This window comes from Pan troglodytes, chromosome 11, assembly GCF_028858775.2.
Source record: "Pan troglodytes isolate AG18354 chromosome 11, NHGRI_mPanTro3-v2.0_pri, whole genome shotgun sequence".
Classification (NCBI taxonomy): Eukaryota; Metazoa; Chordata; class Mammalia; order Primates; family Hominidae; genus Pan; species Pan troglodytes.
Window position 1 is genome coordinate 9,321,607 of NC_072409.2, and position 24,049 is coordinate 9,345,655.

Below are 24,049 nucleotides of genomic sequence, written 5' to 3' on the forward strand. Positions count from 1 at the left end.
GTTAGTGACCAAGTCTTAGACCCTCATCTCGAGACTCCTGTGGTGTTCAGGAGAAACTGAAGGAGAACTGGGCGGAGGACCTGACAGTCAGCAGCGGCTCTTTCGGAAGAGGCCCAGTGGTGCTTCCTTTTCAATAACCCACTCCGGCCGGCCCTGCCATTTTGGGCAGCAGCTCTGGCTCTTCTGATCCACTGTAAGGCCACCAGCCTTGGTTCATCTGAGCCTGGAGGCAGCCATGGGCTTCTCTCTCACCCCTCCTCCTCACCTCGGTAATAAACAGGATACACTCCAGGAACATGTAGTCCTTGTGGTTCTCATTCACGGCCTTCTCATCCACAAAGTGTCTGGGCTCCAGGTATGGGTGGTCTGGGAAAAGGAATGGGCCCCAGCGTTCAGAACCAGGCCCCACGACTACCTGGGCAACCCGGCCCAGCAGTCACACCCACCCAGGGGCCTCAGTCCTGCCCGTGGTGCCCTCAACACCTCACCTTGAAGGAGCAATAAATGACTCTGGGTTTGTGTATTCTAATGTGCTAAGCTCTAGCTGCATGGCGTTGGACGCATGACTTCAGCCTGCCAAGGTTCAGTTTCCTCACCTGGACAGTGGGGACAAGAAGAGCACCTCCTCCTAGGGGCCATGACAATAATTACCACACCTACAGCACTCAGTATGGTGCCTGGTGCAGGTGCCAGTCAGCAGAGCTGGCTTCATGCTGGCAGACCCTTCGCAGTGTCACTGAGAAGATTCGGGGAGGCAATGCACCCGAGGCCACAACTAATGGTCATTTATGAATATCAGTCTGTAGGCAGTTCATTCTTCATCAAAATAGAGATGATCACCCACCCCCATCCTGAAAACTAGCTTCAAGAGTTGGGGAGTCACCAGAGCAGGCCTCTCTGAGCCCCACAGGAAGCAGGCCCACCACCCAGCACTTGGCGGCTGCTCCCTAACGGGCCCCTTTGCACACAGCTCGATAATAACAGTGGATGACACCGGTCACCAAATCAAAAGGGTCCCTCATTTTCAACATAAAACCCCACAGCTGCTGCCAGGAGCTGGGGCGCATTTCACACCAGTCCATTATGCACCAGGCGTGCGCCCTTGCTCCAGCCCATGTCACTTCCCATTATCTTGGTGGCGCTTGGCCTCCGCCTCCTCCAGCCCACCACACAGGCTCTCACAGCAGAAGGTCGACAGTAAACAGCCTCCCTCAATAGCTGGTCTAATGCCCTGCTTTCCAAGCTGTCACTGTCTGCCCTGGGCAGGAAGAAGGGAAGGAGGGAAGCGCAGGAGGGGCAGGGGAGGGCCACAGAACGCAGCCTTGGTTGGGGGTGGAGGGATAGGCACCTCCCGCTCCAGTACCTATCAGCTGCGAACTGCCCCAGATGAAGGGCAGAAACTGGAAGTCATCCAGACCCCACACTCCCTGGCTGCCGGCTGGCTCCATCCTGTATGTTTTCTGGAGTTTCCGCATAACCTCAAGGTACCTGCACAGGAGGACAGGGAAAGGGAAGGTAGCAAAAAGTAAAAAGACAGTCTCACCCTTTCGGCCACTGGGAGCACAAGGAGACCCCAAAATAACCACTGAAGAGTGTTAACTGGTCTCAATTTCAATAATGTAGCTTTATTTCCCCCAACAAACACTCAGCCATCTTTTGGCTCAGGAAAGGCATAAAAATCACTGATTAAGGGCCCGGGCGCGGTGGCTCACGCCTGTAATCCCAGCACTTTGGGAGGCCAAGGCAGGCGGATCACAAGGTCAGGAGATCGAGACCATCCTGGCCAACACGGCGAAACCCCGTCTCTACTAAAAATCCAAAAAATCAGCCAGGTGTGGTGGCGGGCGCCTGTGGTCCCAGCTACTCTGGAGGCTGAGGCAGGAGAATGGCATGAACCCAGGAGGCAGAGCTTGCAGTGAGCCGAGATCTCTCCACTGCACTCCAGCCTGGGCGACAGAGCAAGACCCTGTCTCAAAAAAAATAAACAAATAAATAAATAAATAAATCACTGATTAGGAAGGTGGGTTTTGGTGCCATCAACTCCTGACAACTTGTAAAACCCTGGGCAGGGCCTCAGCCTCTCCAGCCTCAGTTGGCCTGTCTGAAAGCTAACACAAGTCCCAGCAGGTTATCTCCTTGGTTCTTCTGGTTCCAACCTTCTATATTATCAGAGGCTGCATATCAACCACCTGTGAAGCATCGAGCACTGCTCCTGGGCTCCGTCACAGGCCTGCTGCAGCAGCACTGCTAGACTGGGGCCCGCAATGGGGATTTTAAGAGCTCTGGGTAACTGATCCACATCAGTGCTGCCCAGCGACTGGCTTAGGTGGTGTGGGGCAGCAGGTCAGAGTCTGACTACCTGGGTTCAGCTGGCGTGAACCCAGTGAAGACACCGGATATCTCTGTGCCTGTTTCCTCATATGTAAAATGGAAATAACAGTTGCTATTTCATAGGGTTGTTGTTAGAATTAATGAGTTATACATAAAGTGCTTACAATTCTTCCTCCATATGGTCAACACTGTGTTAATACTGGCAGACATTATGTGACAATTCTTTTTTTTTTAAGACAGAGTCTCACTCTGTCACCCAGGCTGGAGTACAGTGGCACGATCTCAGCTCACTGCAACCTCCGCCTCCTGGGTTCAAGCAATTCTTCTGCCTCAGCCTCCTGAGTAGCTGGAATTACAGGCGAGTGCCACCACGCCCAGCTACTTCTTGTATTTTTAGTAGAGACGGGGTTTCATCATGTTGGCCAGGCTGGTGTTGAACACCTGACCTCGTGATCCGCCTGCCTGGGCCTCCCAAAGTCCTGGGATTACAGGCATGAGCCACCGCGCCCAGCCTATGTGACAATTCTTTCACTTGCTTTTACTTGGAGGTTAATTTGAACCTGTTGGAAAAAAGCCTTGGACACTCCATCCACAGCCAGAGCTTGATTAGGACAGGACAAGAGAACCATGAGCTACTCAGGAGAACCCTAGAGCACCCCATTTCCCAGTCTGAGGAGGAAACAGATGGCCCCTCACGCCCCCTCCTCCAACCCTCCTGTCCTTTCTCTCACCGATTGAACACCTTGAAGACAATAGCTATTTGGTCATCCACCCGGAGCACCCCAATCTTGCAGAGACAGCAGAGGAAAGCAGCGAAGGCTGCCTCATGCCCTGGAGGAGAAAAACAACCAGTGTTGACAGTAGTCCAGGTAAAGGACTGGGATTGTTTTAGTCTCTCAGAATCCGAATCATTGATAAGTGCCCCTCTGAGGAGGGTGGTCAACATGGAGACAATGAGACCTCTTCCCCATTCAGAAAGACTTGCTAGGCCCTTTCCTTTCAAGAACTATAATACCAGTACTGGCCGTGCATGGTGGCTCATGCCTGTAATCCCAGCACTTCAGGAGGCTGAGGCAGGCAGATTGCTTGAGCTCAGGAGTTTGAGATCAGCCTGGCCAACATGGCAAAATCCTGTCTCTACAAAAAATACAAAAATTAGCCAGACATGGTGGCATGTGCCTGTGGTTCCAACTACTCAGGAGGCTGAGATGGAGGATCTCCTGAGCCCAGGAGGTTGAGGCTGCAGTGAGCCATGATAAGGCCACTGCACTCCAGCCTGGGTGACAAAGTGAGACTGTCTCAAAAAAAAAAAAAAAAAAAGAACTACCAGTACTATAATTCCACTCGTAAAAGACCCGGGCTGGACATTTACATTTCATTACGTAGGTTTAACTCACTCAGCAATTCCACCATATTTACTGAGCACCTACTATGTAAGCAGTCACTGTCCATGTTACACACTAGGAGACAGTGACAAGTCCTTGCCCTCAGAAAGTTTATGATATATCAGGGACAACAGACATTATAAATATACAGTCACTACTATGATTCCAGCTCTGAAGGAGAAAGACAGGGTACTAACTGGAGGATATCACAGAAGGACCCTGACGTAAGGGTTCAAGGTTTCCCCTAAGGAAGTAACATCTAATCTGAAATCTGAAAGATGTGAGCTGGCAAGGCAAAGGGAGTGAGGGAAGCAAGAAATGCATTCTAGCCAGAAGGAATAGCATGTGCACAGGCCTTGAGGCAAGGAAAAGTTTGATCTGTTTGAGGAACACTAAGGAGGCCAGTATGTCGAAGGCAGTGAGAGCAAGGGAGAACGTGTAATGACAGGAGGCTACAGGTCACATGGGCCTTCTGGCCATAGGAAAGAGCTCAGACTTTACCCTAAGAGCAATAGGGAGCCACTGCAGGCTTCTAAGCAGGGAACACATGATCAGATTACAGGGTGAAAAAGTATCCTCCTTCCTTTCCCAGTCATATCAAACAGGAATGGTCTGCACTGTAGGAACTACTCACTGGACTGTGATTGAATCCCATTGTTCACAATGTCACACAAAACCTATCTGGAGGGAGGTGAGAAGAGAATGTGTCAGAGAATACTTCTGTCCTGTCTCTGGAGGACGAAGACCCCTCCAGGGCCTGGAAGCTTGTGAGCTCAGTTTCCTTCCCCTGCCACAGTTTCCAATTATGACCAGACAGGGCCCAGGCTCCCATTGTTCAGGGGTTCACATGCAGCTGGGGCACCAACCCCTGCTGACCTGGCCAGTCTTCCCTCTTTGATCTTTTCCTGCTGGTCTTAGTCAAAGCCCCACCCGGTCCAAGAGGGCCCTTCTCCAGGGCCTGCCTCTGTGGCTGGGGCTCCCTCCTGTGGATCACATTCCCCAGACAAGGGGAGGGCTGAGTGGTGCCCCATCTGCCTGCCTCAGGGAAGGAAGGCCGGCCCTCACCAAAGAAGAGGTCCTCCTTAGCTGCACAGGCCAGGCCCTGACCTAGAGAACGCCTCCCTTCTCTATTTTTGAGAGATGGGGTCTCAGCATGGTGGCTCGACAGGCTGTGCCCTGACATAGAGAACGCCTCCCTTCTATATTTTTGAGAGATGGGGTCTCAGCATGGTGGCTCCACAGGCCATGCCCTGACCTAGAGAACACCTCCCTTTTATATTTTTGAGAGATGGGGTCTCAGCATGGTGGTTTGCACCTGTAATCTGAGCACTTTGGGAGGTTGAGGTGGGAGAACAGCTTGAGCTCAGGAGTTCAAGACCAGCCCGGGCAACATGGCAAAACCCCATCTCTATAAAAAATACAAAACAATCGGCTGGGCGCGGTGGCTCACGCCTGTAATCCCAGTCCCAGCACTTTGGGAGGCCAAGGTGGGTGGAGAAGTGATCTCACCAGAGGTCAGGAGTTCGAGACCAGCCTGGCCAACATGTTAAAACCCTGTCTCTACCAAAAACACTAAAATTAGCCAGGTATGGTGGTGTGTGCCTATAGTCCCAGCAGAATAATCGCTTGAACCCAGGAGGTGGAGGTTGCAGTGAGCCAAGATCATGCCACTGCACTCCAGCCTGGGCAACAGAGTGAGACTCTGTCTCAAATAAATAAATAAATTGCCAGGCTGGTGGTGCGCACCTGTAGTCCCAGGTACTGGGGAGTGGGGAGATGCAGAGGTGAGAGGATCACTTGGGCCCGGGAGGTCAAGGCTGCAGTGGGCCAAGATCACATCACTGCACTGCAGCCCGGGTGACAAAGCAAGACCCTGTCTCAAAAAAATAAATATATAAATAAAAATAACTTAAAAATAAATTTTTAAAAAAGAGATGGAGTCTTGCTACGTTGCCTAGGCTGGTCTTAAACTCCTGAGCTCAGGCAATCCTCCCCCTCAGCCTCCAAAAGTGCTAGGATTACAGGCACGCACCACTGCACCTGTCTACACTTCCCTTTTAAAGTGTCCACACACTCCCTCTCCTCAAAGTCCAGGTCCCTTGGCTTACATGGACCACAGATCCAAACAGCCCAATAGCACAGAGAATGTGGCTAAGAGACAAGGGGTGCAAGGGAGAGGGTGTGCCACGACACTGCAAAGGCCACCAAGAAGCGTTCCCATTTCTCAAAGCTTCAGTAAGCTGCTGCCTTGACATACAGTAAGTGCTCAATTAATAATTATTTTGGTGATGATGAGGAGCTCAGAGACCATTTTCACAAGAACAGAAAGCAGCGCTGCGCAAGCACCATGCACGGGGCATCAGCTCCCCCTGGTGGACCACAGCAGAGCTGCAGCATCCGGGCCTCCCTGCATGCCTACGCCCTCCCTGCCGGTGAAACCACCCTGAACCCCAGCTGGCCCCAATAGGTTGCAGGTGCTTCGCGAATTCTTGATTGCTCTCGCTTGCTCAGAGGGCCCAGAGACCACCTGAAGCCCAAAACAGAAAGTAGTGAAGCTAGATAAGTACAGAGCCCCACAAGCAGCAGATACCTGTGCCGTAGTCAATGCGCGTGGAGTTCCCCACTGACTCCTTTAGGTAAACAGCCACCTCAGGCACAGCAGCTGCCAGATGGGTGGGGACCACTGTGGCCACCAAGTTTTCTGCTTCCTGGTAACACAAGAGACACAAAGTGGTGGCAGCATATTAAGCAGCATCCCAGTGGGCAGGTGCCCAGGGGCAGCACCTGACTGGGGGCCCACACTGCCATGCCAGGCCAGCTTGGTTCCTGTTCTGACAGGCCACAGAAGGAAGGGGAGGGACAGCATTTATTCTTCCACAGCAGAAGACTACCCAGGCGGCTTATCATCAACTGATTTTTCCAGGGCACAGGAGTCTAGGGGCAAAACAGGAGGAATCTGGAAAAAAGCCTCAACCCTCCCATGTGGTAACTCACTGGAGCCCCACAGAGACTCTGGAAGGTCAGTGCTATGATTCCCACACAGGCCACCTTCCTTCACACTTTCAGGTCAGCAAGGGCTTGTGTCATGTGCCATCAAAAGACATGCAGAAGAATGTTCACAACAGCATTGTTTAGAGTAGCCAAAAGGTGGAAATGCAATGGAAATGTCCATCAACAGTGAAATGAATAAATTGTGGTATATTCATACAATAGAATACTACACAGCAAAGAAAAAGACCTATAGCTAGACATGAAAACATGGATGAATCTCAGACATGACATTGAGCAAAAGAAGCCAGAGAGTTATACGAAGTTCAGAAACATGGAAAAAAATCAATTTATGGAATAGAAATCAGAATAATCTGGGCGATATCAATTGGGAAGGGGAGCACTCCAGCTAGAATGTTCTATTGCTTGACATGAGTGGTGAATCCATGGGTAAAAAACTTGGCATGAGTGGTGAGTCCATGAGTAAAAACATGTAAAAATCCATCAAGCTGTAAAGCTATAATTTGTCAGCTTTAAGATATAACTTAAGGCTGGGAGCAGTGGCTCACACCTGTAATTCCAACACTTTAGGAGGCCAAGGTGGGCGGATCATCTGAGGCCAGGATTTCGAGATCAGCCTGGCCAACATGATGAAACCCCGTCTCTACTAAAAATACAAAAATTAGCCAAGCATGGTGGCGCATGCTGTAGTCCCAGCAACTTCGGAGGCTGAGGCAGGACGATTGCTTGAGCCCAGGAGGTCAAGGCTGCAGGGAGCTGAGATCATGCCACTGCACTCAAGCCTGAACAACAGGAAAAAAAAAAAAAAAAAAAGATCATGTATCATCTTAAGAGTCCAGAGGCAGGCCCGGGCGTCTCTTGGAAACAGCACTGCACTGGGTCCTGAGTCCTCCCCTCTGCTCTATGTGAAAATATTGGGCCAGAGCAATTAGGACCCAAATTTCCTTAAGCTCAGTTGTAGACAACTGGCATGAGCATCTCCTGGAAAGCTGGTAAAAATCCAGGTTCCCAGTCCCTACCCAGACCTGTAGACTCTGCTTTTCTAGACAGGGTCTGAGATCCTGCATTTTTATTTTTGTTTGCTTTGAATAGGTAACACCTTCGTAAGATTCAAAAATAAAAACATCAGTAGGGGATCAGTTCAATAGACTAGTCCATCCACACCATGGAGTATGCAGCTAGCATTCCAAGTGGGTGTGCAATGGCTCCATCATAGCTCACTGCAGCCTCAAACTCCAGAGCTCAAGTCATTCTCCTGCTTCAGCCACCCAAGCAGCTGGGACCAAAGGTGTGCAGCACCATTTCTTATTTTTTGCAGAAACGGGGTCTTGCTATGTTGCCCAACCTACTCACAAACTCCTGGGCTCAAGTGATCCTCCCGCCTTAACCTCCCCGAATTCTGAGATTACATGTATGAGCCACCGTGCCCAGCTATGAAAAAAATTCCTTTTTGGGGCCGAGCGTGGTGGCTCACACCTGTAATCTCAGCACTTTGGGAGGCCGAGATGGGCGGATCACAAGGTCAGGAGATCAAGACCATCCTGGCTAACACGGTGAAACCCCGTCTCTACGAAAAATACAAAAAATTAGCCGGGCGTGGTGGTGGGTGCCTGTAGTCCCAGCTACTCGGGAGGCTGAGGCAGGAGAATGGCGTGAACCCGGGAGGTGGAGCTTGCAGTGAGCCAAGACTACGCCACTGCACTCCAGCCTGGGCAACACAGCGAGACTCTGTCTAAAAAAAAAAAAGATAAAATAAAAAATAAAAAAAATTCCTTTTTATAGCTGCACAGTACTCCATGATATTGATGGACTAATTTATTTAAATAATCCCCTACAGATGGATACTTGGAACATTTCCAATTTGCTGTAATACAGTGACTTAATAAACAGCCTTGTAGTGCAGAGGGCCGTATATGCACAGTCGTGTTTCCCAGAAGATGACCAAGCAGAGTATAAACTCATTTGTATTTTGCTAAGTGAAATTGACATTTTAACAAACTGAGATTTGTATATGCCTAGAAGCGCTATACAATGCAGGCCCTTCCCCAACTGGTGCCAGAACCACCCTCACTGCCAGCCCAGTCCCTGGCCTGTCCTGTGGCAGCCTCACCTCATCAAGTTTGGCATACCAGGTCCTGTATGCCTTATTCCCAAACCGAGAGGGCTGGTCCACTGGAGGAGTCTCATCAATCCACCTGTCCAGAGTGTTGAGAAGAGCGACTAGTTTCTCAATGGCCTGTGGAGGCAAAATAGAGGGGTCCAAGCTACAGAGCAAGTGGCTCCCGCTTAGCCACAGAGGGAAGTCCACTGCTGCCAGACAATGACCCCTTGGCATGGCCCCTACTGGCAACTCTCCCCCATCCCTCTTTCTTCCCCACTGTCCTGAATATGAAGGAGGGTCAGGAGAGCATGATGGGCTTTCCAGAGAGGGAAGCACACTAGGCTGATGGGACAGGGACTGGGTGGCTTTAGCACCTGGTTTCTGTAGGCAGCCTACCCATGGGCTGCCGCTATAGACAAGCTAACTCCAGCCCTGACATCTTTTTAAAAAGACTTTATGGAAGCCTTTTGTTCAGTATGCAATACCTACTCATCATAAAAAATAGAAATATAAACAGAAGAAAATGAAAATGACCAGTAATCCTGCCACCCAGAAATACACTAAACTTTTTTTTTTTTTTTTTGAGACAGAGTTTTGCTCTTGTTGCCCAGGCTTGAGTGCAGTGGTGCAATCTCGGCTCACTGCAACCTTTGCCTCCCAGGTTCAAGCGATTCTCCTGCCTCAGCCTCCCAAGTAGCTGGGACTAAAGGCGCACACCACCACGCCCAGCTAATTTTTGTATTTCTAGTAGAGATGGGGTTTCTCCATGTTAGTCAGGCTGGTCTCAAACTCCCGACCTCAAGTGATCCACCTGCATCGGCCTCCCAAAGTTCTGGGATTACAAGCGTGAGCCACCGTGCCTGGCCTATACTAAACATTTTAACATACCCTTCTGTGTTATCTTCTTATAGTGTTTTATATGGTTTAGCATGGTGGGCCTGGATTCAAACCCCAGCTAAAACACCATTTAGCTGCTGTGAGACCTTGAGCAAGTGACTAACTCTGAGCCTCTCAGTTTCTTCGTCTAAAAAATGGGGCTGATGATAAATACTTCCTAAGGTGCACAGTGCCCGGCGCAGGGTAATGGTATACATTCATCGCAGGACACATTCTGCTTTGCAGCCTGCTCCTTTTCCTCATGAACCTCATTCCACATCTACATATAAACATAATCTTATGACAACTTTTACTAAGTGAATAACATTTCATCGTGCCACTGCATTATAATTAATTTAATTCCTCACTGTTAAATGTTTGGGTTATTTCCACCTGTTTCACTACCTATTTCATACACAATGCTATGGTAAATCAGCTTGCAACTCAATCTTTGTGGAAATGCCAGGTCATCGTGTGCAATGCTTTGTAGGGTGGCAGAGTTTGAGAGCCCATCCCCCTACACCTTTCCCACAGAAGACAGGGACCAAGAAGTAGAATCGGAGTCAGAGGTGCGGGCAGCATTGGCACATAAAATGTTACTCAATGAAGAAATCGGGTGGCTGTCTATCCAACCCAAAGATCAGTTAGAAGATGCTCCTTCCAGGTTGGCTTGTAGAAATAGCCCAGCACCAGGGCTGGTGGAAAATACAATGCGGAGGCTTTCTGCAGCCATTCAGTCCTGAGAAAAGAGTCCCTGCCAGGAAGTGGATCTTGCCTGTGTCTATGGAAACAAACGGTATAAGAAACTTACAGGAAATCCTGGCACTGGGTAGGAACTAGCAGGGTGATGCCCACATGAGAAGTTGCGCCTGGGAGGGCAAGGCAGACCAGGCCTGCCATGTGCAAAGACTCAGCCAAGAGCTATGTATGTACCTGGGGAGAAGCAGGCTTAAGCTAATGAAACAGGCTGGCCATGCCCCCAGCTGCATATGTGAAACCGGCCCTGAGTGCTGCTCTCTCTTAACTCCCCTTTATCTAGGCTTGGGGCATGGGAGGACAGAAAAAGTAGCCTGTAAGAGGAGAAATTTCCCTTTACACCTGGCTAAGGCAGAGGGCTAGGATGGCATAAAGCTGCCTTGCTGAAATGTGAGAGCGCTGCCAGAGCCTGGCTTTGTGAAAAACCAGGAATGGCTGATAAGCACAGGCCAGACCTAACCCATGCAGAAACGGGGGCTTACAATGGATGGCACAGTCATCTTGGCCCCAGGAAGCACCAGTCAGCCCCAGATTCCCCAGGGATCTCAGTCTTAGGCGAGGCCCTGAAGGGGACAGAGAAGACGGGAGTCACAGGAGCCAGGCCCCAGCTGCTAGCTCAGCTGGGCCAATGAGTAATTCAAAGGCTCCCAGCTCCTCTTCAGGAGAGGGCTTTTTGAATGTAGGGGCTGCCTCTATTCTTTGCTGTGTTGGGAGAGAAGGGCTGAAAGAAAGGGAACTGGGGCTGAAACACCTTTGAGGCACAAAGAACAACCCCAGCTCTCCCATTCTCCCTAGGCCAGTGTTTCCTTTTTGGATTTCAAGGACCAGTAAAATCTTCCCTAACATTTTACTGACCATTTTTGAATTTTGCCCCCTTGTTTTAAAAAAGCAAACAGAACAACAACAACAAAAATAAATCTCCTATCACATTTATTTTGCAAAAATCGAAAATGTTAACCCCCATAAGAGGAGGACAGGCATCATTTAAAATAAGAGCTAGCTGGCCAGGCACGGTGGCTCACGTCTGTAATCCCAGCACTTACGGAGGCCAAGACGGGCAGATCACCTGAGTTCGGGAGTTCGAGACCAGCCTGACCAACATGGAAAAACCCCATCTCTACTAAAAATACAAAATTAGATGGACATGGTGGCACATGCTAGTCGGGAGGCTGAGGCAGGAGAATCGTTTGAACCCGGGAGGCGGAGGTTGTGGTGAGCCGAGATCGTACCATTGAACTCCAGCCTGGGGAACAAGACTCCATCTCAAAAATAAAAATAAAAATAAATAAATAATAAAAAAATAAGAGCTAGTTTTTTTTTTCTTTTTGAGACGAAGTCTTGCACTGTCGCCTGGGCTGGAGTGCAGTGGCACCATCTTGGCTCACTGCAACCTCCGCCTCTCGGGTTTCAAGGGATTCTCCTGACTCCACCTCCCAAGTAGCTGGGACTACAGGTGCCTGCCGCCACGCCCAGCTAACTTTTTGTATCTTTAGTAGAGACGGGGTTCCACCATGTTGGCCAGGCTGGTCTTGAACTCCTGACCTCGTGATTCACCTGCCTTGGCCTCCCAAGGTGCTAGGATTACAGGCATGAGCCACCGCGCCCAGCCAAAAGCTAGCTTTCTGTGCAACAACACTATTGAAAATTAGAACTGACTAATGCCTAATAGTAACAATAGCTAATAACAATCGAAGTATTTATTTAGTATGTGTTAGGCGCTATGCAAAAGACAACCACTACTCGTGGGATCTCAGTGAATTTTCCCCAGGGGGCCATGACTAGTCTGCTGACTCTTACCACTCTACAGATGAGGAAACAGAGGGTCAAAAATGATTCACAAGTGATGAAACTAGCCAGCTTGACTCCAGAACCCAAGCATGTAACCACACTGCAATCCTGCCAAAGTACAGCCCTTGAGCTAAGACAATACCTGGGCCGGGCGCAGCAGCTCACGCCTGCAATCCCAGCACTTTGGGAGGCCAAGGCACCTGAGGTCAGGAGTTTGAGACCAGCCTGGCCAACATGGTGAAACCCCGTCTCTACTAAAAATACAAAAATTAGCCGGGTGTGGTGGTGGGCGCCTGTAATCCCAGCTACTCGGGAGGCTGAGGCAGGAGAATCGCTTGAGCCTGGGAGGTGGAGGCTGCAGTGAGCCAAGATCATGCCATTGCACTCCAGCCTGGGTAACAAGAAAAACTCAAAAAAAAAAAAAAAAGACAATACCTGCTTGGTGTGGATGGCTACCATCAAAGCCATGGGCAATTAGGGGACTTGGCAGCTAAGGATTTGCTGGGGTAATTACAACCTTCCCCTTTAATTAGCCTTCCTCCACGACATTCCTGGCCCACTGAGCACAGCTGAGCATCCCTAACCACAGGCTCCAGGAGGAACCCCCTCTTTCCCCAGCCATCCTGCACCCAGAGCCTCAGTCCCAGAGGACTGAGTGAGCCCAAAAGGAACCCAAAAAGCCACTAATGGGCCTGGCTCCCAAGGGAAGGCTGTCTACCAGAAGCACAGGCCTGGTTCTCCTGAAGTGGACAGAACAGGACCTAGGTCACCTAATAGCCAGACAGGCCCAGCAATAGGCAGCTCTGCCAGGGGCCGGGTATGAGGGTGAGGCACACAGTGTTAATTTTGGGGCAGGTGGAGAAACTGGGCCAGGGCAGGGCTACATCTTACCCAACAGGCCCAAGGCTGTGGCTAGAGAGCTGGGTAGGCCAAAGTAAAGGGAGGCCCTTCAGGCCCTGGTGTCTGAGATAAGAGACTCAAGGTGGGACATGAACCCAAGAGGCTCCTGGAGGCCTAGGTCCTAGCCCTGGGAGACAGCATCCAGCAAAAGCAAACAGCCAGTAAGGCCACACCTGCCAATCAGTATCTGCCTCCCCTCAGCTCTTGCCCTCTCTACACAAACAAAACTATCTCTGAAACAACGTCCAGAAAGCACCCACCAGGCAGTGTGAACCCAAACGCAAAAAAAAATGCATGTGCCCTTTGACTCCACTTTGGGTGCACTTCATTCTAAGAATGAATCCTTCGGAAACAAGGCCCACAGACCTATGTGCGGGGATGCAATGATATGCGAGGAGCAATGTTTACCAAGACAACCTAAAAGTCTGAAGATAGGGGGCTGTTTAAATAAATGAGGGGCCAAGCTTGGTGGCTCACATCTGTCACCCCAGCACTTCGAGAGACCAAGGCAGGAGGACTGCTTGAGCCCAGGAGTTCAAGACCAACCTGGGCAACATAGTGAGACCCTGTCTCTATATTTAAAAAAAAATAAAATAAGATAAATAAATGAGGGCACAGCTCACTGCAAGAGAAGAGAAGCTCTTGCTTTCCTGGGTGACCACTGTCAGGAGGGGCTGCCCTGGAAGCTGGGTATGAGAAACACAGGGAGAGATCAGCTCTGCTGTAAATGTCATACATGTCTATTACTGATCTCTCCAGTGAGCACATTTACTGTTTTGTAATCTGTTTTAATTTCAAAAGTTATATAAAAACACCAGGCCAAGCGCAGTGGCTCATGCCTGTAATCCCAGCACTTTGGGAGGCCAAGGCAGGCAGATCACCTGAAGTCAGGAGTTTGAGACCAGCCTGACCAACATGGAGAAACCCCGTCTCTACTAAAAATAAAAAATTAGCCAGGTGTGGTGGCACACGCCTGTAATCCCAGCTACTCAGGAGGCTGAGGCAGGAGAATCGCTTGAACCCAGGAGGCAGAGGTTTTGGTGAGCCGAGATCGCGCCACTGCACTCCAGCCTGGGCAACAAGAGCAAAACTACGTCTCAAAATAAAAAAAGAAAGAAAGAAAAAAAACAATTAGCAAAAATACTAACTACAAAACAGCATATTTACCTTGATCTCAATTTTATAAATATCCATCTATTCACAGATTTCAAAAATTAGAAATATAGATATGAAAATGTGAAGTGCACATGTATTTGGGCGATCTTATTTTCTGCTCTGGCCCCGTGGTGGGCACTGAGCCCACAAGACTCTGGAGTTATTTTTTTTTTTTTGAGACAGAGTCTCGCTCTGTCGCCCAGGCTGGAGTGCAGTGGTGCGATCTCAGCTCACTGCAAGCTCTGCCTCCCGGGTTCACGCCATTCTCCTGCCTCAGCCTCCTGAGTAGCTGGGACTACAGGCGCCCGTCACCACACCCGGCTAATTTTTTGTATTTTTACTAGAGATGGGGTTTCACCATGTTGGCCAGGATGGTCTCGATCTCCTGACCTCGCGAGCCGCCTGCCTCGGCCTCCCAAGGTGCTGAGATTACAGGTGTGAGCCACCACACCCAGTGACTCTGGAGCTATTTTTGGAAAGGCTGCTGCAGCAGCTCCTCCTGGGCCTACCTCAGAGACTCTGTACTCGAAGGTCAGCTTCTTCCCCTTCACACCTTCGTTGAGGGTAAGGATGAATCCGATGTAGTCAGCGTATGCCTACCAAACAGAGAGGAGAATGGGGATGGGGAGAGGGGTGGCAGACCCCCCCGCCCCACCTGCCCCGAGCTCCACCAGGTTACCAAAGAGCTCCGAGCTTTCTACTTCTCCTGACCCTGACTCCCAACCCAATAGCAGGAGAAGCAGAAACGTAATGCCAAATACCCGACCCCTACACTCCAGAAAAGCTGGCAAGACAGTGACCACAGCGACACGCTGATCTCCAGCCAGAGTGAACCAAGTACTCACTATTGCTGCCAGCAGTTTTTTTACACAATAGCCCTATAAGGTAGACACTGCTGGCGCCATCTTACAGATGAGGAAACCAAGATTTCAAGAGAAGTGATCCGCCCAAGGTCTCCCAAGACCAAGATATCAGTAGACATGGAGCTAGGACCCAGTAGCCTAACTTCAAAGCTGAGTGGGCACATGCTTGTCCATGATGCTGTACCACCAGGAATTCAAGGAGTACCACCAAGTGTCTCACCCCCAGCAATCAGCCACCAAAGGCGGGCCAGGCTGTCTAGTTGGAGTGCAGATGCCTGCCACAGACAGGTCTCCCAACACAACCATTCCCAGCTTTCAACTAGACACTCTTCTTCCCTGCTGGGCTGCAGTTACACCCAACACAGGGATAAGAAAGCACTGAGGGTCAGGTATTGTGGTTCAAGTCTGTAATCCTAGCACTTTGGGAGGCTGAAGCAGGAGGATCACTTGAACCCAGGAGCTTGAGACCAGCCTGGGCAACATAGTGAGACCCCATCTCTACCAAAAATTTAAAAGTTTGCCAGGTGTGGTGGTACGTGCCTGTGGTCCCAGCTACTCAGGTGGCTGAGGTGGGAGGACTGCTTGAGCCCAAGAGGTGGAGGCTGCAGAGAGCCATGATCATATCACTGAACTCCAGCCTGGGGGCCAGAGTGAGACCCTGTCTCAAAAAAAAAAATAGCATTGAGGTGCAGGCCCCTAGAGAGGCAGTTGCTGGGAACAAGTGACTCCTGATTGGTTTTGTTTCTTCTTCATCCCTTTTTCCTCTCTCTTTCTTCCTTTCTCCTTATCCAAGCTGGGGTGTCCACAGTAAGCCCTGAGACAAGCCCTGATATCTAGAAGGAAGTATTCCTATACCAAGATCCTCCTGCCAGCCATGGGATGACCCCCAGCAGGCCAGGCCTCTCCAAAGCAACTCTCCCAGACCAGGGCAAGTCTGAGCCCGTCCTGACTGCAGCTACACTGGAACACATGGATGAGAAGCAGCAAAGGAAGTGTCACATTTGGATTCAGACAAAGAAGCAGGTTCTCAACTAGAGCAATCTGGCTCAGAGAAGATCTGACAAGATCTGGAGACAATGCTAGTTGTGACAGCTGGGGAAAGGCATGCTGCCAACATCTAGTGGGTAGAAGCCGGAGATATTACTAAACGTCCTACATGGCACGGGACGGCCTCCTACAATGAAGAATTATCTGCCCCTCAATGTCCATAGTGCTGACATTGAGACGCTCTGAGGTAAAGCAACCAAGATGATGAAAGGACTGAAACCATATCCTTTGAGCAGCTGAAGGGACCAAGCTGCCCCCTAGGCTGAAGGGACTGTTGATCCTGGTGAAGATTCAGAAAAGACATGATAACCATTTCCAAATACTGAGAGGGCAGGCTTGTGAAAAAGGAATCAGACAGGCTTAGATGGCCCCAAGCCCCAGTGAGGACAAGGCATAGAAGCTGTAGGGTGTGGGTCTCCTGGAGAATCTGCCCGGCATGCGAGGACCCCTGTGCCCAGCCTTCTGCATGAGCAACACTCTCCAGCCCAGCTCACCAGGCCGGGAGCAGGAGCCTGACGAGAACTGGGCCAGAGGCCTTCCCTGAGAAATTGAAATTGGCTTTCTTTTGCTCAGTCTGTCTTTCCACAGCCTGTACCAGAAGCCTGGGAGGTACAAGTAGTTATCTTCTGCCCATCATTTCAGCTGAGCAGCAGAGAAAGCCAGTCTGTGCCCAGTGCTCTGGGTCCCACCTCCCAGGTATTTGCAGGCTTAGCCATATCCCTGGCCAAAGTTTCCATGAGATAGCCTCTTCTCCCCTTGAGGCACTGGCTGCCACACTTGCTGTTACTTGCAGCCAAGAATCAAAGTGACTCGCTCCATCATTTCAAACACTCATGTTCAGCCAATACAGCAACACTCAAGGGGCAATGGCTTATGAGAACCAGGAGCGGAACTCTCCCAGGCTACCCTGGCAGCAGCCTGAAAAAGTAGGCAATCTTCCTGATAAAGCATCTCTGAGTACTGCCTCTGAAGGGAAGGGACAGCCAGCTCCCCTGTCACCTTTCTCCCTAGCTTCTGAAAACTCAGGCTCCAAGAGCAAGAAGGGCCAGGAACTCACCGCCCGTCATGCTAGGAAAACCACTGTCTTTGAAAAGCCCAAGTTTCTCACCACAGTTCCAACCCTGAAGTGCAGACACCACGGGTACCTGAGAACGCTTCCATTTGCCCATGTCTGGAACTGTGTGGATCTCCTTTTTTGGAATGATGAAGTTCTGAGTGGCTGGAGGGGCCTCCTCCGAAGAATCTTGACAAAAAAAAAATGAAAAAACAAACAGGTAAATAGAATCCTCCCCTACAACACACACACTCCCTTTCACCTTTTTTTTTTTTTTTTTTTTTGAGACGGAGTTTTGCTCTTGTTGCCCAGGCTGGAGTCCAGTGACACGATCTTGGCTCAATGCAACCTCCACCTCCAGGGTTCAAGCGATTCTCCTGCCTCAGTCTCCTGAGTAGCTGAGATTACAGGCACGCGCCACCACACCCAGCTAATTTTTTTTTTTTTTTTGAGAAAGAGTCTCGCTCTGTCGCCCAGGCTGGAGTGCAGTGGCGCGATCTCGGCTCACTGCAACCTCTGCCTCCCGGGTTCAAGCGATTCTCCTGCCTCAGTGTTCTGAGTAGCTGGGATTACAGACGTGTGTCATCATGCCTAGCTAATTTTTGCATTTTTAGTAGAGACGGGGTTTCACCATGTTGGCCAGGCTGATGGCAAACTCCTGACCTCAGGTGATCCACCCGCCTTGGCCTCCAAAGTGTTGGGATTACAGGTGTGAGCCACCGCGCCCGGCCTCTCTCTCACTTTTAAACCAGGACTCCAACACCTGAGCCTTAGAATAAACCAGACACATACTTCCAGGACAGAGTAAGGGCTTGTTAAGCCAAACCCACCAGCCTCCTGCCCTCCCTCACTCTGGGGAGGAAAGAGAAAGGCAATACTGACAATCCCTTCAATAACCATGCCCTCCCTTCCCTCTCCCCACCAGAGCAGAACCGTTAGAAAAATAAAACCAAGTTGATGTTTCAGACATACACAGGCAATTCACAGAAGAAAAAAAACAGGTCAGGTGCGGTGGCTCACGCCTGTAATCCCAGCACTTTGGGAGGCCAAGGCAGGCAGATCACAAGGTAAGGAGATCGAGACCATCCTGGCTAACATGGTGAAATCCCATCTCTACTAAAAAAGTACAAAAAAATTAGCCAGGTGTGGTGGCGGGCGCCTGCGGTCCCAGCTACTTGGGAGGCTGAGGCAGAAGGATGGCGTGAACCCGGGAGGCGGAGCTTGTGGTGAGCCAAGATTGCGCCACTGCACTCCAACCCAGGCAACAGAGCAAGACTTCGTCTCAAAAAAAAAAAAAAAAACCTAATTGCAGTAAACATTTGGAATAAATTGCCAACCTCCTGAATAAGCACGGACACGTAAATTATATGTGATTTCTCTTTCTGGATAAGGTTGGCAAATTAAAAACATCTGGCTAGGTGTGGTGGCTCATACCTAATCCCAGCAATTTGGGAGGCCAAGGCAGGCAGATCACTTGAGGCCAGGGGTTCAAGACCAGGCTGGCCAACTTGGCAAAACGCCATCTTTACAAAAAAAATTTAAAAATTAGCTGGGTGTGGTTGCATACCTGTAGTCCCAGCTACTTGGGAGGCTGAAGCAGGAGGATCACCTGAGTCCAGGAGGTGGGGGTTGCAGTGAGCTGAGATCACACCACTGCACTCCAGCCTGGACAACAGAACGAGACTCTGTCTCAATAAAAACAAAACAAGATTCCAGGAAGAGAAAACAAGAATTCTCCTGCTCTGTGGGTGGGAAGGACCTCCTAAGGGGACAATCTTTTGAAGTAAAAAACTGCATATACACAATGAGTCAACAGGTCTACTTACAGGAATCTATCTTTCAGATGTGCTCACGGAAACACAAAGGTATACACAAAGGTGTTTAATGCATCAAAAAAAAAAAGAAGAAGGCTGGGCATAGTGGCTCACACCTGTAATCTCAGCACTTTGGGAGCCCCAGGTGGGAGGATCACTTGAGTCCAGGAGTTTGACACCAACCTGGGCAACACAGCGAGACCCCATCTCTACTTAAAAAAAAAAAAATTTTAGGCAGGGCGCGGTGGCTCATGCCTACAATCCCAGCACTTTGGGAGGCCAAAGTGGGTGGATCACACCTGAGGTCAGGAGTTGGAGATGCGCCTGACCAACATAGTGAAACCCCATTTCTACTAAAAATATAAAATTATTCAGGTGTGGTGGCGCATGCCTGTAATCCCAGCTACTTGGGAGGCTGAGGAAGGAGAATTGCTTGAACCAGGAGGCAGAGGTTGCAGTGAGCCAAGATCATGCCATCGCACTCCAGCCTAGGCAAAAAGAGTGAAACTCTGACTCAAATAAAAAAAATTTTTATTAATTAGAAACAACCCAAATAGGCTGGGCGTGGTGGCTCACACCTGTAATCCCAGCACTTTGGGAGGCCAAGACAGGCAGATCACGAGATCAGGAGTTGGAAACCAGCCTGGCCAACAAGGTGAAACCCCATCTCTACTAAAAATACAAAAATTAGCCAAGTGTGGTGGCGCACACCTGTAATCCCAGCTACTCAGGAGGCTGAGGCAGGAGAATTGCCTGAACCCAGGAGGCAGAGGTTACAGTGAGCTGAGATCGTGCCATTGCACTCCAGCTCCGGTTGACAGAGCAAGACTCCATTTCGGGGGGGGGAAAAAAAAAGAAACAACTCAAATATCAGTTGATAAGACAACGGGTAAATAATGATATGCCCAGGTCCGGCATGGTGACTCACACCTGTAATCCCAGAACTTTGGGAGGCTGAGGTAGGTGGATCATTTGAGGTCAGGAGTTCCAGACCAGGCCTGGGAAACATATTGAAACCCCATCTCTACTAAAAAATACAAAAATTAGCCTGGCATGATGGCACACACCTGTAATCCCAGCTACTTGGGAGGCTGAAGCAGGAGAATCGCTTGAACTGGGGAGGCAGAGCTTGCAGTGAGCTGGACTGTTCCACTGCACTCCAGCCTGGGTGACAGAGTGAGACTGTCTTAAAAAAAAAAAAGAGGCCGGGTGTGGTGGCTCACACCTGTAATCCCAACACTTTGGGAATCCGAGGCGGGTGGATCACTTGAGGCCAGGAGTTCCGAGACCAGCCTGGCCAACATAGCGAAATTCCACCTCTACTAAAAATACAAAAAATTAGCCAGGCATGGTGGCGCACACCTGTAATCCCAGCTACTCGGGAGGCTGAGGCAGAAGAACCGCTTGAACCCAGGAGGCAGAGGTTGCAGTGAGCCGAGATCACGCCACTGCACTCCAGCCTGGGCAACACAGCAAGACTCCATCTCAAATTAAAAAAAGAGAAAAAAAAGATATGCCCACATAATAAAAATTTTCATAGCTTATAAAATGAATAAAATCTAGGCCAGGCACAGTGCCTCCCGCCTGTAATCCCAAAACTTCGGGAGGCCGAGGCAGGCAGATTGCTTGAGTCCAGGAGTTTGAAACCAGCCTGGACCACATGGCCAAACCCCATCTCTACAAAAAATACAAAAATTAGCCAGGTGTAGTGGTGCACACCTGTAGTCCTAGCTATTCGGGGGCTGAGGCGGGAGGATCACTTGAGCCCAGGAGGCTGAGGCTGAAGTGAGCTGCCCTCCAGCCTGGGTGACAGAGCAAGACCCTGTCTTAAAAACAAAAAAAAATTAGAAACCCAAATATCAGTTGATAAGATGATGCGTAATTAGTTATATGCCCACATAATGGAAATTTTCATAACTTGTAGAAAGAATAAAATCTAGACCAGGCACAGTGGCTCACACTTGTAATCCCAGCACTTTGGGAGGCCCAGGCGGCAGGATCGCTTGAGCCCAGGAATTCAAGACCAGCCCAGGCAACACAGGGAGACCCCCATCTCTACAAATAATTTAAAAATTAGCCAGGTGAGGTGGCTCATGTCCGTAATCCCAGCACTTTGGGAGGCAGAGGTGGGCAGATCACCTGGGCTCAGGAGTTCAAGACCAGCCTGGTCAACATGGCGAAACCCTGTCTCTACTAAAAATAACAAAAATTAGCCGGGTGTGGCCGGGCACAGTGGCTCACGCCTGTAATCCCAGCACTTTGGGAGGCCGAGGCGGGCGGATCACAAGGTCAGGAGATCGAGACCATCCTGGCTAACATGGTGAAACCCCGTCTCTACTAAAAATACAAAACATTAGCCGGGCGTGGTGGCGGGTGCTTGTAGTCCCAGCTACTAGGGAGGCTGAGGCAGGAGAATGGCGAGAACATGGAACTCGGAGCTTGCAGTGAGCCAAGATCGCGCCACTGCACTCCAGCCGGGGCAACAGAGCGAGACTCCGTCTCAAAAAAAAAAAAAAAAAAGAAACCCTGTCTCTACTAAAAATACAAAAAAATTAGCTGGGCGAGGTGGCGCATGCCTGTAATCCCAGCTACTTGGGAGGTTGAGGTGAGAGAATGGCGTGAACCCAGGGGGCGGAGCTTGCAGTGAGCCGAGATCGCGCCACTGCACTCCAGCCTGGGCAACAGAGCGAGACTCCGCCTCAAATAAAAAATAAATTAGCCGGGCGTGGTGGCGAGTGCCTGTAATCCCAGTTACTCAGGAGGCTGAGGCAGGCAGAATCGCTTGAACCCAGGAGGCAGAGGTTGCAGTGAGCCGAGGTCGCGCCACTGCACTCCAGACCAGGCGACAGAGCGAGACTCGTCTCAAAAAAAAAATTAGCCGGGCATGGTAGCACACACCTGTAGTCCCAGCTACTCGCGAAGCTGAGGCAGAAGAATCACTTGAACCCAGGAGGCAGTTGGCCAGGCGCGGTGACTCAGGCCTGTAATCGCAGGACTTTGGGAGACGGAGGCTGGTGGATCACCTGAGGTCGGGAGTTTGAGACCAAGCCTGGCCAACATGGTGAAGCCCCATATCTACTAAAAATACAAAAAAATTAGCCGGGCGTGGTGGTGGGCACCTGTAATCCCAGCTACTCGGGAGGCTGAGGCAGGAGAATCACTTGAACCCAGGAGGTAGAGGTTACAGTGAGCCAAGATCACGCCACTGTACTCCAGCCTGGGCAACAAGAGTGAAACTCCATCTCAAAAAAAAAAAAATGCAAACTCTCCCTAAAGTGGAAGAGTAAAGGACTGTCAATCACTCACAACCTGGTATAAATTTGTCCCCCTGCCTTCCTCCTAAAACCTGGCTGATATCAGCTACATGGAGAAAAAGGGACAGGGACCTAAGAAGTTTCTGGAACATATAACATTTGGAGAAATAGAGCCTGTCTGGAGAGGAACTGAAGAAAAGAAAAGTGCCAGGGGACTTGGAGACCTAAGGAGAAGGATAGAGAACCTGAGTTTAGAGAAAGACAAATCTCTGCCTAACTCAAACCAAGGCCCCAGAAAGAGATCAGAAGCTCTCTTCCTCCTCCCACCTGTCCTGCAAGCTCTGTTCCCAGAACCCAAAACTGAGGCCCTCTGCTATTAGTAAATTGGCACTTCAACTAAGATGCCAAATAAAAAGCTTTGTAGGTCAGACTAGTAACCCAACCACATTGCTTTTATGGGAAAATGTGTCCCACATTCCAAATAATCAACTTGGAAATAATCTTTGGGAACATACAGCCCTTTTATACGTGTGAGATCACCATTCTCTGCAAAGGGACAGCTCTCCTCAGAGGTTGCACTGAGCCAAGATCATGCTACTGCACTCCAGCCTGGGTGACAGAGTGAGACTCTGTCTCAAAAAATAAAAATAAAAAAGGGATGGCACTCCTGACATTATTTAACCGGGATATTTCACAGGAAGAGAGCCTTCAGGCCAGTCCATGTTTGGGAAAAGGCTACCTTACCAGGAAGCACTATAACAAATTACTGATGAAACACACACAAGTTGCCAGAACACACAATCCCAAATCAAAGAAACAAGCCTTCAAAGGCAGGATGGTGATGAGGTCATGCCCACAGTCTCTCCAGCGTCAGGTTATAGAGACAAAGGTTCCAAGGGACAGTGGATTCCCAACAACCTCACAGTATAAAATCAACATTCAGAATTTTAGAAATGTTCCTTCCTAAGCCCCACAACAAAGACTATAATATACAGCATTATCATTGGCCATTTGAAACTCGTCTACCTGTTCAACCTGTACAACTTTGAAACTTTGAAAAAGATTAGGGCAATCAGCATTTACTGATCGCCTACTATGTCCCATGCTTTGCACACATCTTCTTATAAAACACATACTACAATTCTATGAAGAAAGTATAGTAGCCTATAGTTACTTTAAGAAATAACTGAGGCTTTTTCTTAGGGGAAAAAAAAGAAATTTTAAAAAAGAGAGAAGTAACTGAGGCTCACAGAGCTGTGACTTGCCAGGCAGAGCCAGATATGTATGACTCCAAAATCCAAAGTTTTCATCATTACATTAAGAACTTCTCGGCCGGGCGCGGTGGCTCACGCCTGTAATCCCAGCACTCTGGGTGGCCAAGGCGGGTGAATTACTTGAGGCCAGGAGTTCGAGACCAGCCTAGCCAACATGGCGAAATCCCATCTGTACTAAAAATACAAAAAATTAGCCCGGCACAGTGGTGGGCGCCTCAGCAACTCGGGAGGCTGAGGCACGAGAATCGCATGAACTCGGGAGGCGGAGGTTGCAGTGAGCTGAGATTGCACCACTGCACCCTGGCCTGGGTGACAAAGTGAAACTCTGTCTCAAAAAAAAACTAAAAAGAAGAAGTTCTTTCCAGCTGTTTCCAAAAGTTCTGTTTCAAATTTCAAAAAAGGACCACAACCAGGGACCTGGCTGTTTCCAGCCATGGATAAC

The 24,049-nt window shown here is 49.7% G+C and overlaps 1 protein-coding gene across 4 annotated transcripts in view; it reads right to left on the reverse strand.

Moving 5' to 3' along the window:
- PTPA (protein phosphatase 2 phosphatase activator) overlaps nucleotides 1-24,049 on the reverse strand; it is a 38,176-nt gene that overhangs the window by 10,998 nt on the left and 3,129 nt on the right. For 2 of the 4 annotated variants that reach the window (XM_016961826.3, XM_016961824.3), the window contains exons 3-9: nucleotides 17,357-17,454; nucleotides 14,811-14,897; nucleotides 8,836-8,961; nucleotides 6,307-6,424; nucleotides 3,063-3,162; nucleotides 1,364-1,488; nucleotides 266-366 (exon numbers count right to left, since the gene is read on the reverse strand). In XM_016961826.3, coding sequence (XP_016817315.1) covers nucleotides 266-366; nucleotides 1,364-1,488; nucleotides 3,063-3,162; nucleotides 6,307-6,424; nucleotides 8,836-8,961; nucleotides 14,811-14,897; nucleotides 17,357-17,454 — 755 coding nt within the window. The remainder of the gene's footprint in view (nucleotides 1-265; nucleotides 367-1,363; nucleotides 1,489-3,062; nucleotides 3,163-6,306; nucleotides 6,425-8,835; nucleotides 8,962-14,810; nucleotides 14,898-17,356; nucleotides 17,455-24,049) is intronic. The other 2 variants (XM_016961827.4, XM_016961825.4) reach the window with 1 other exon arrangement.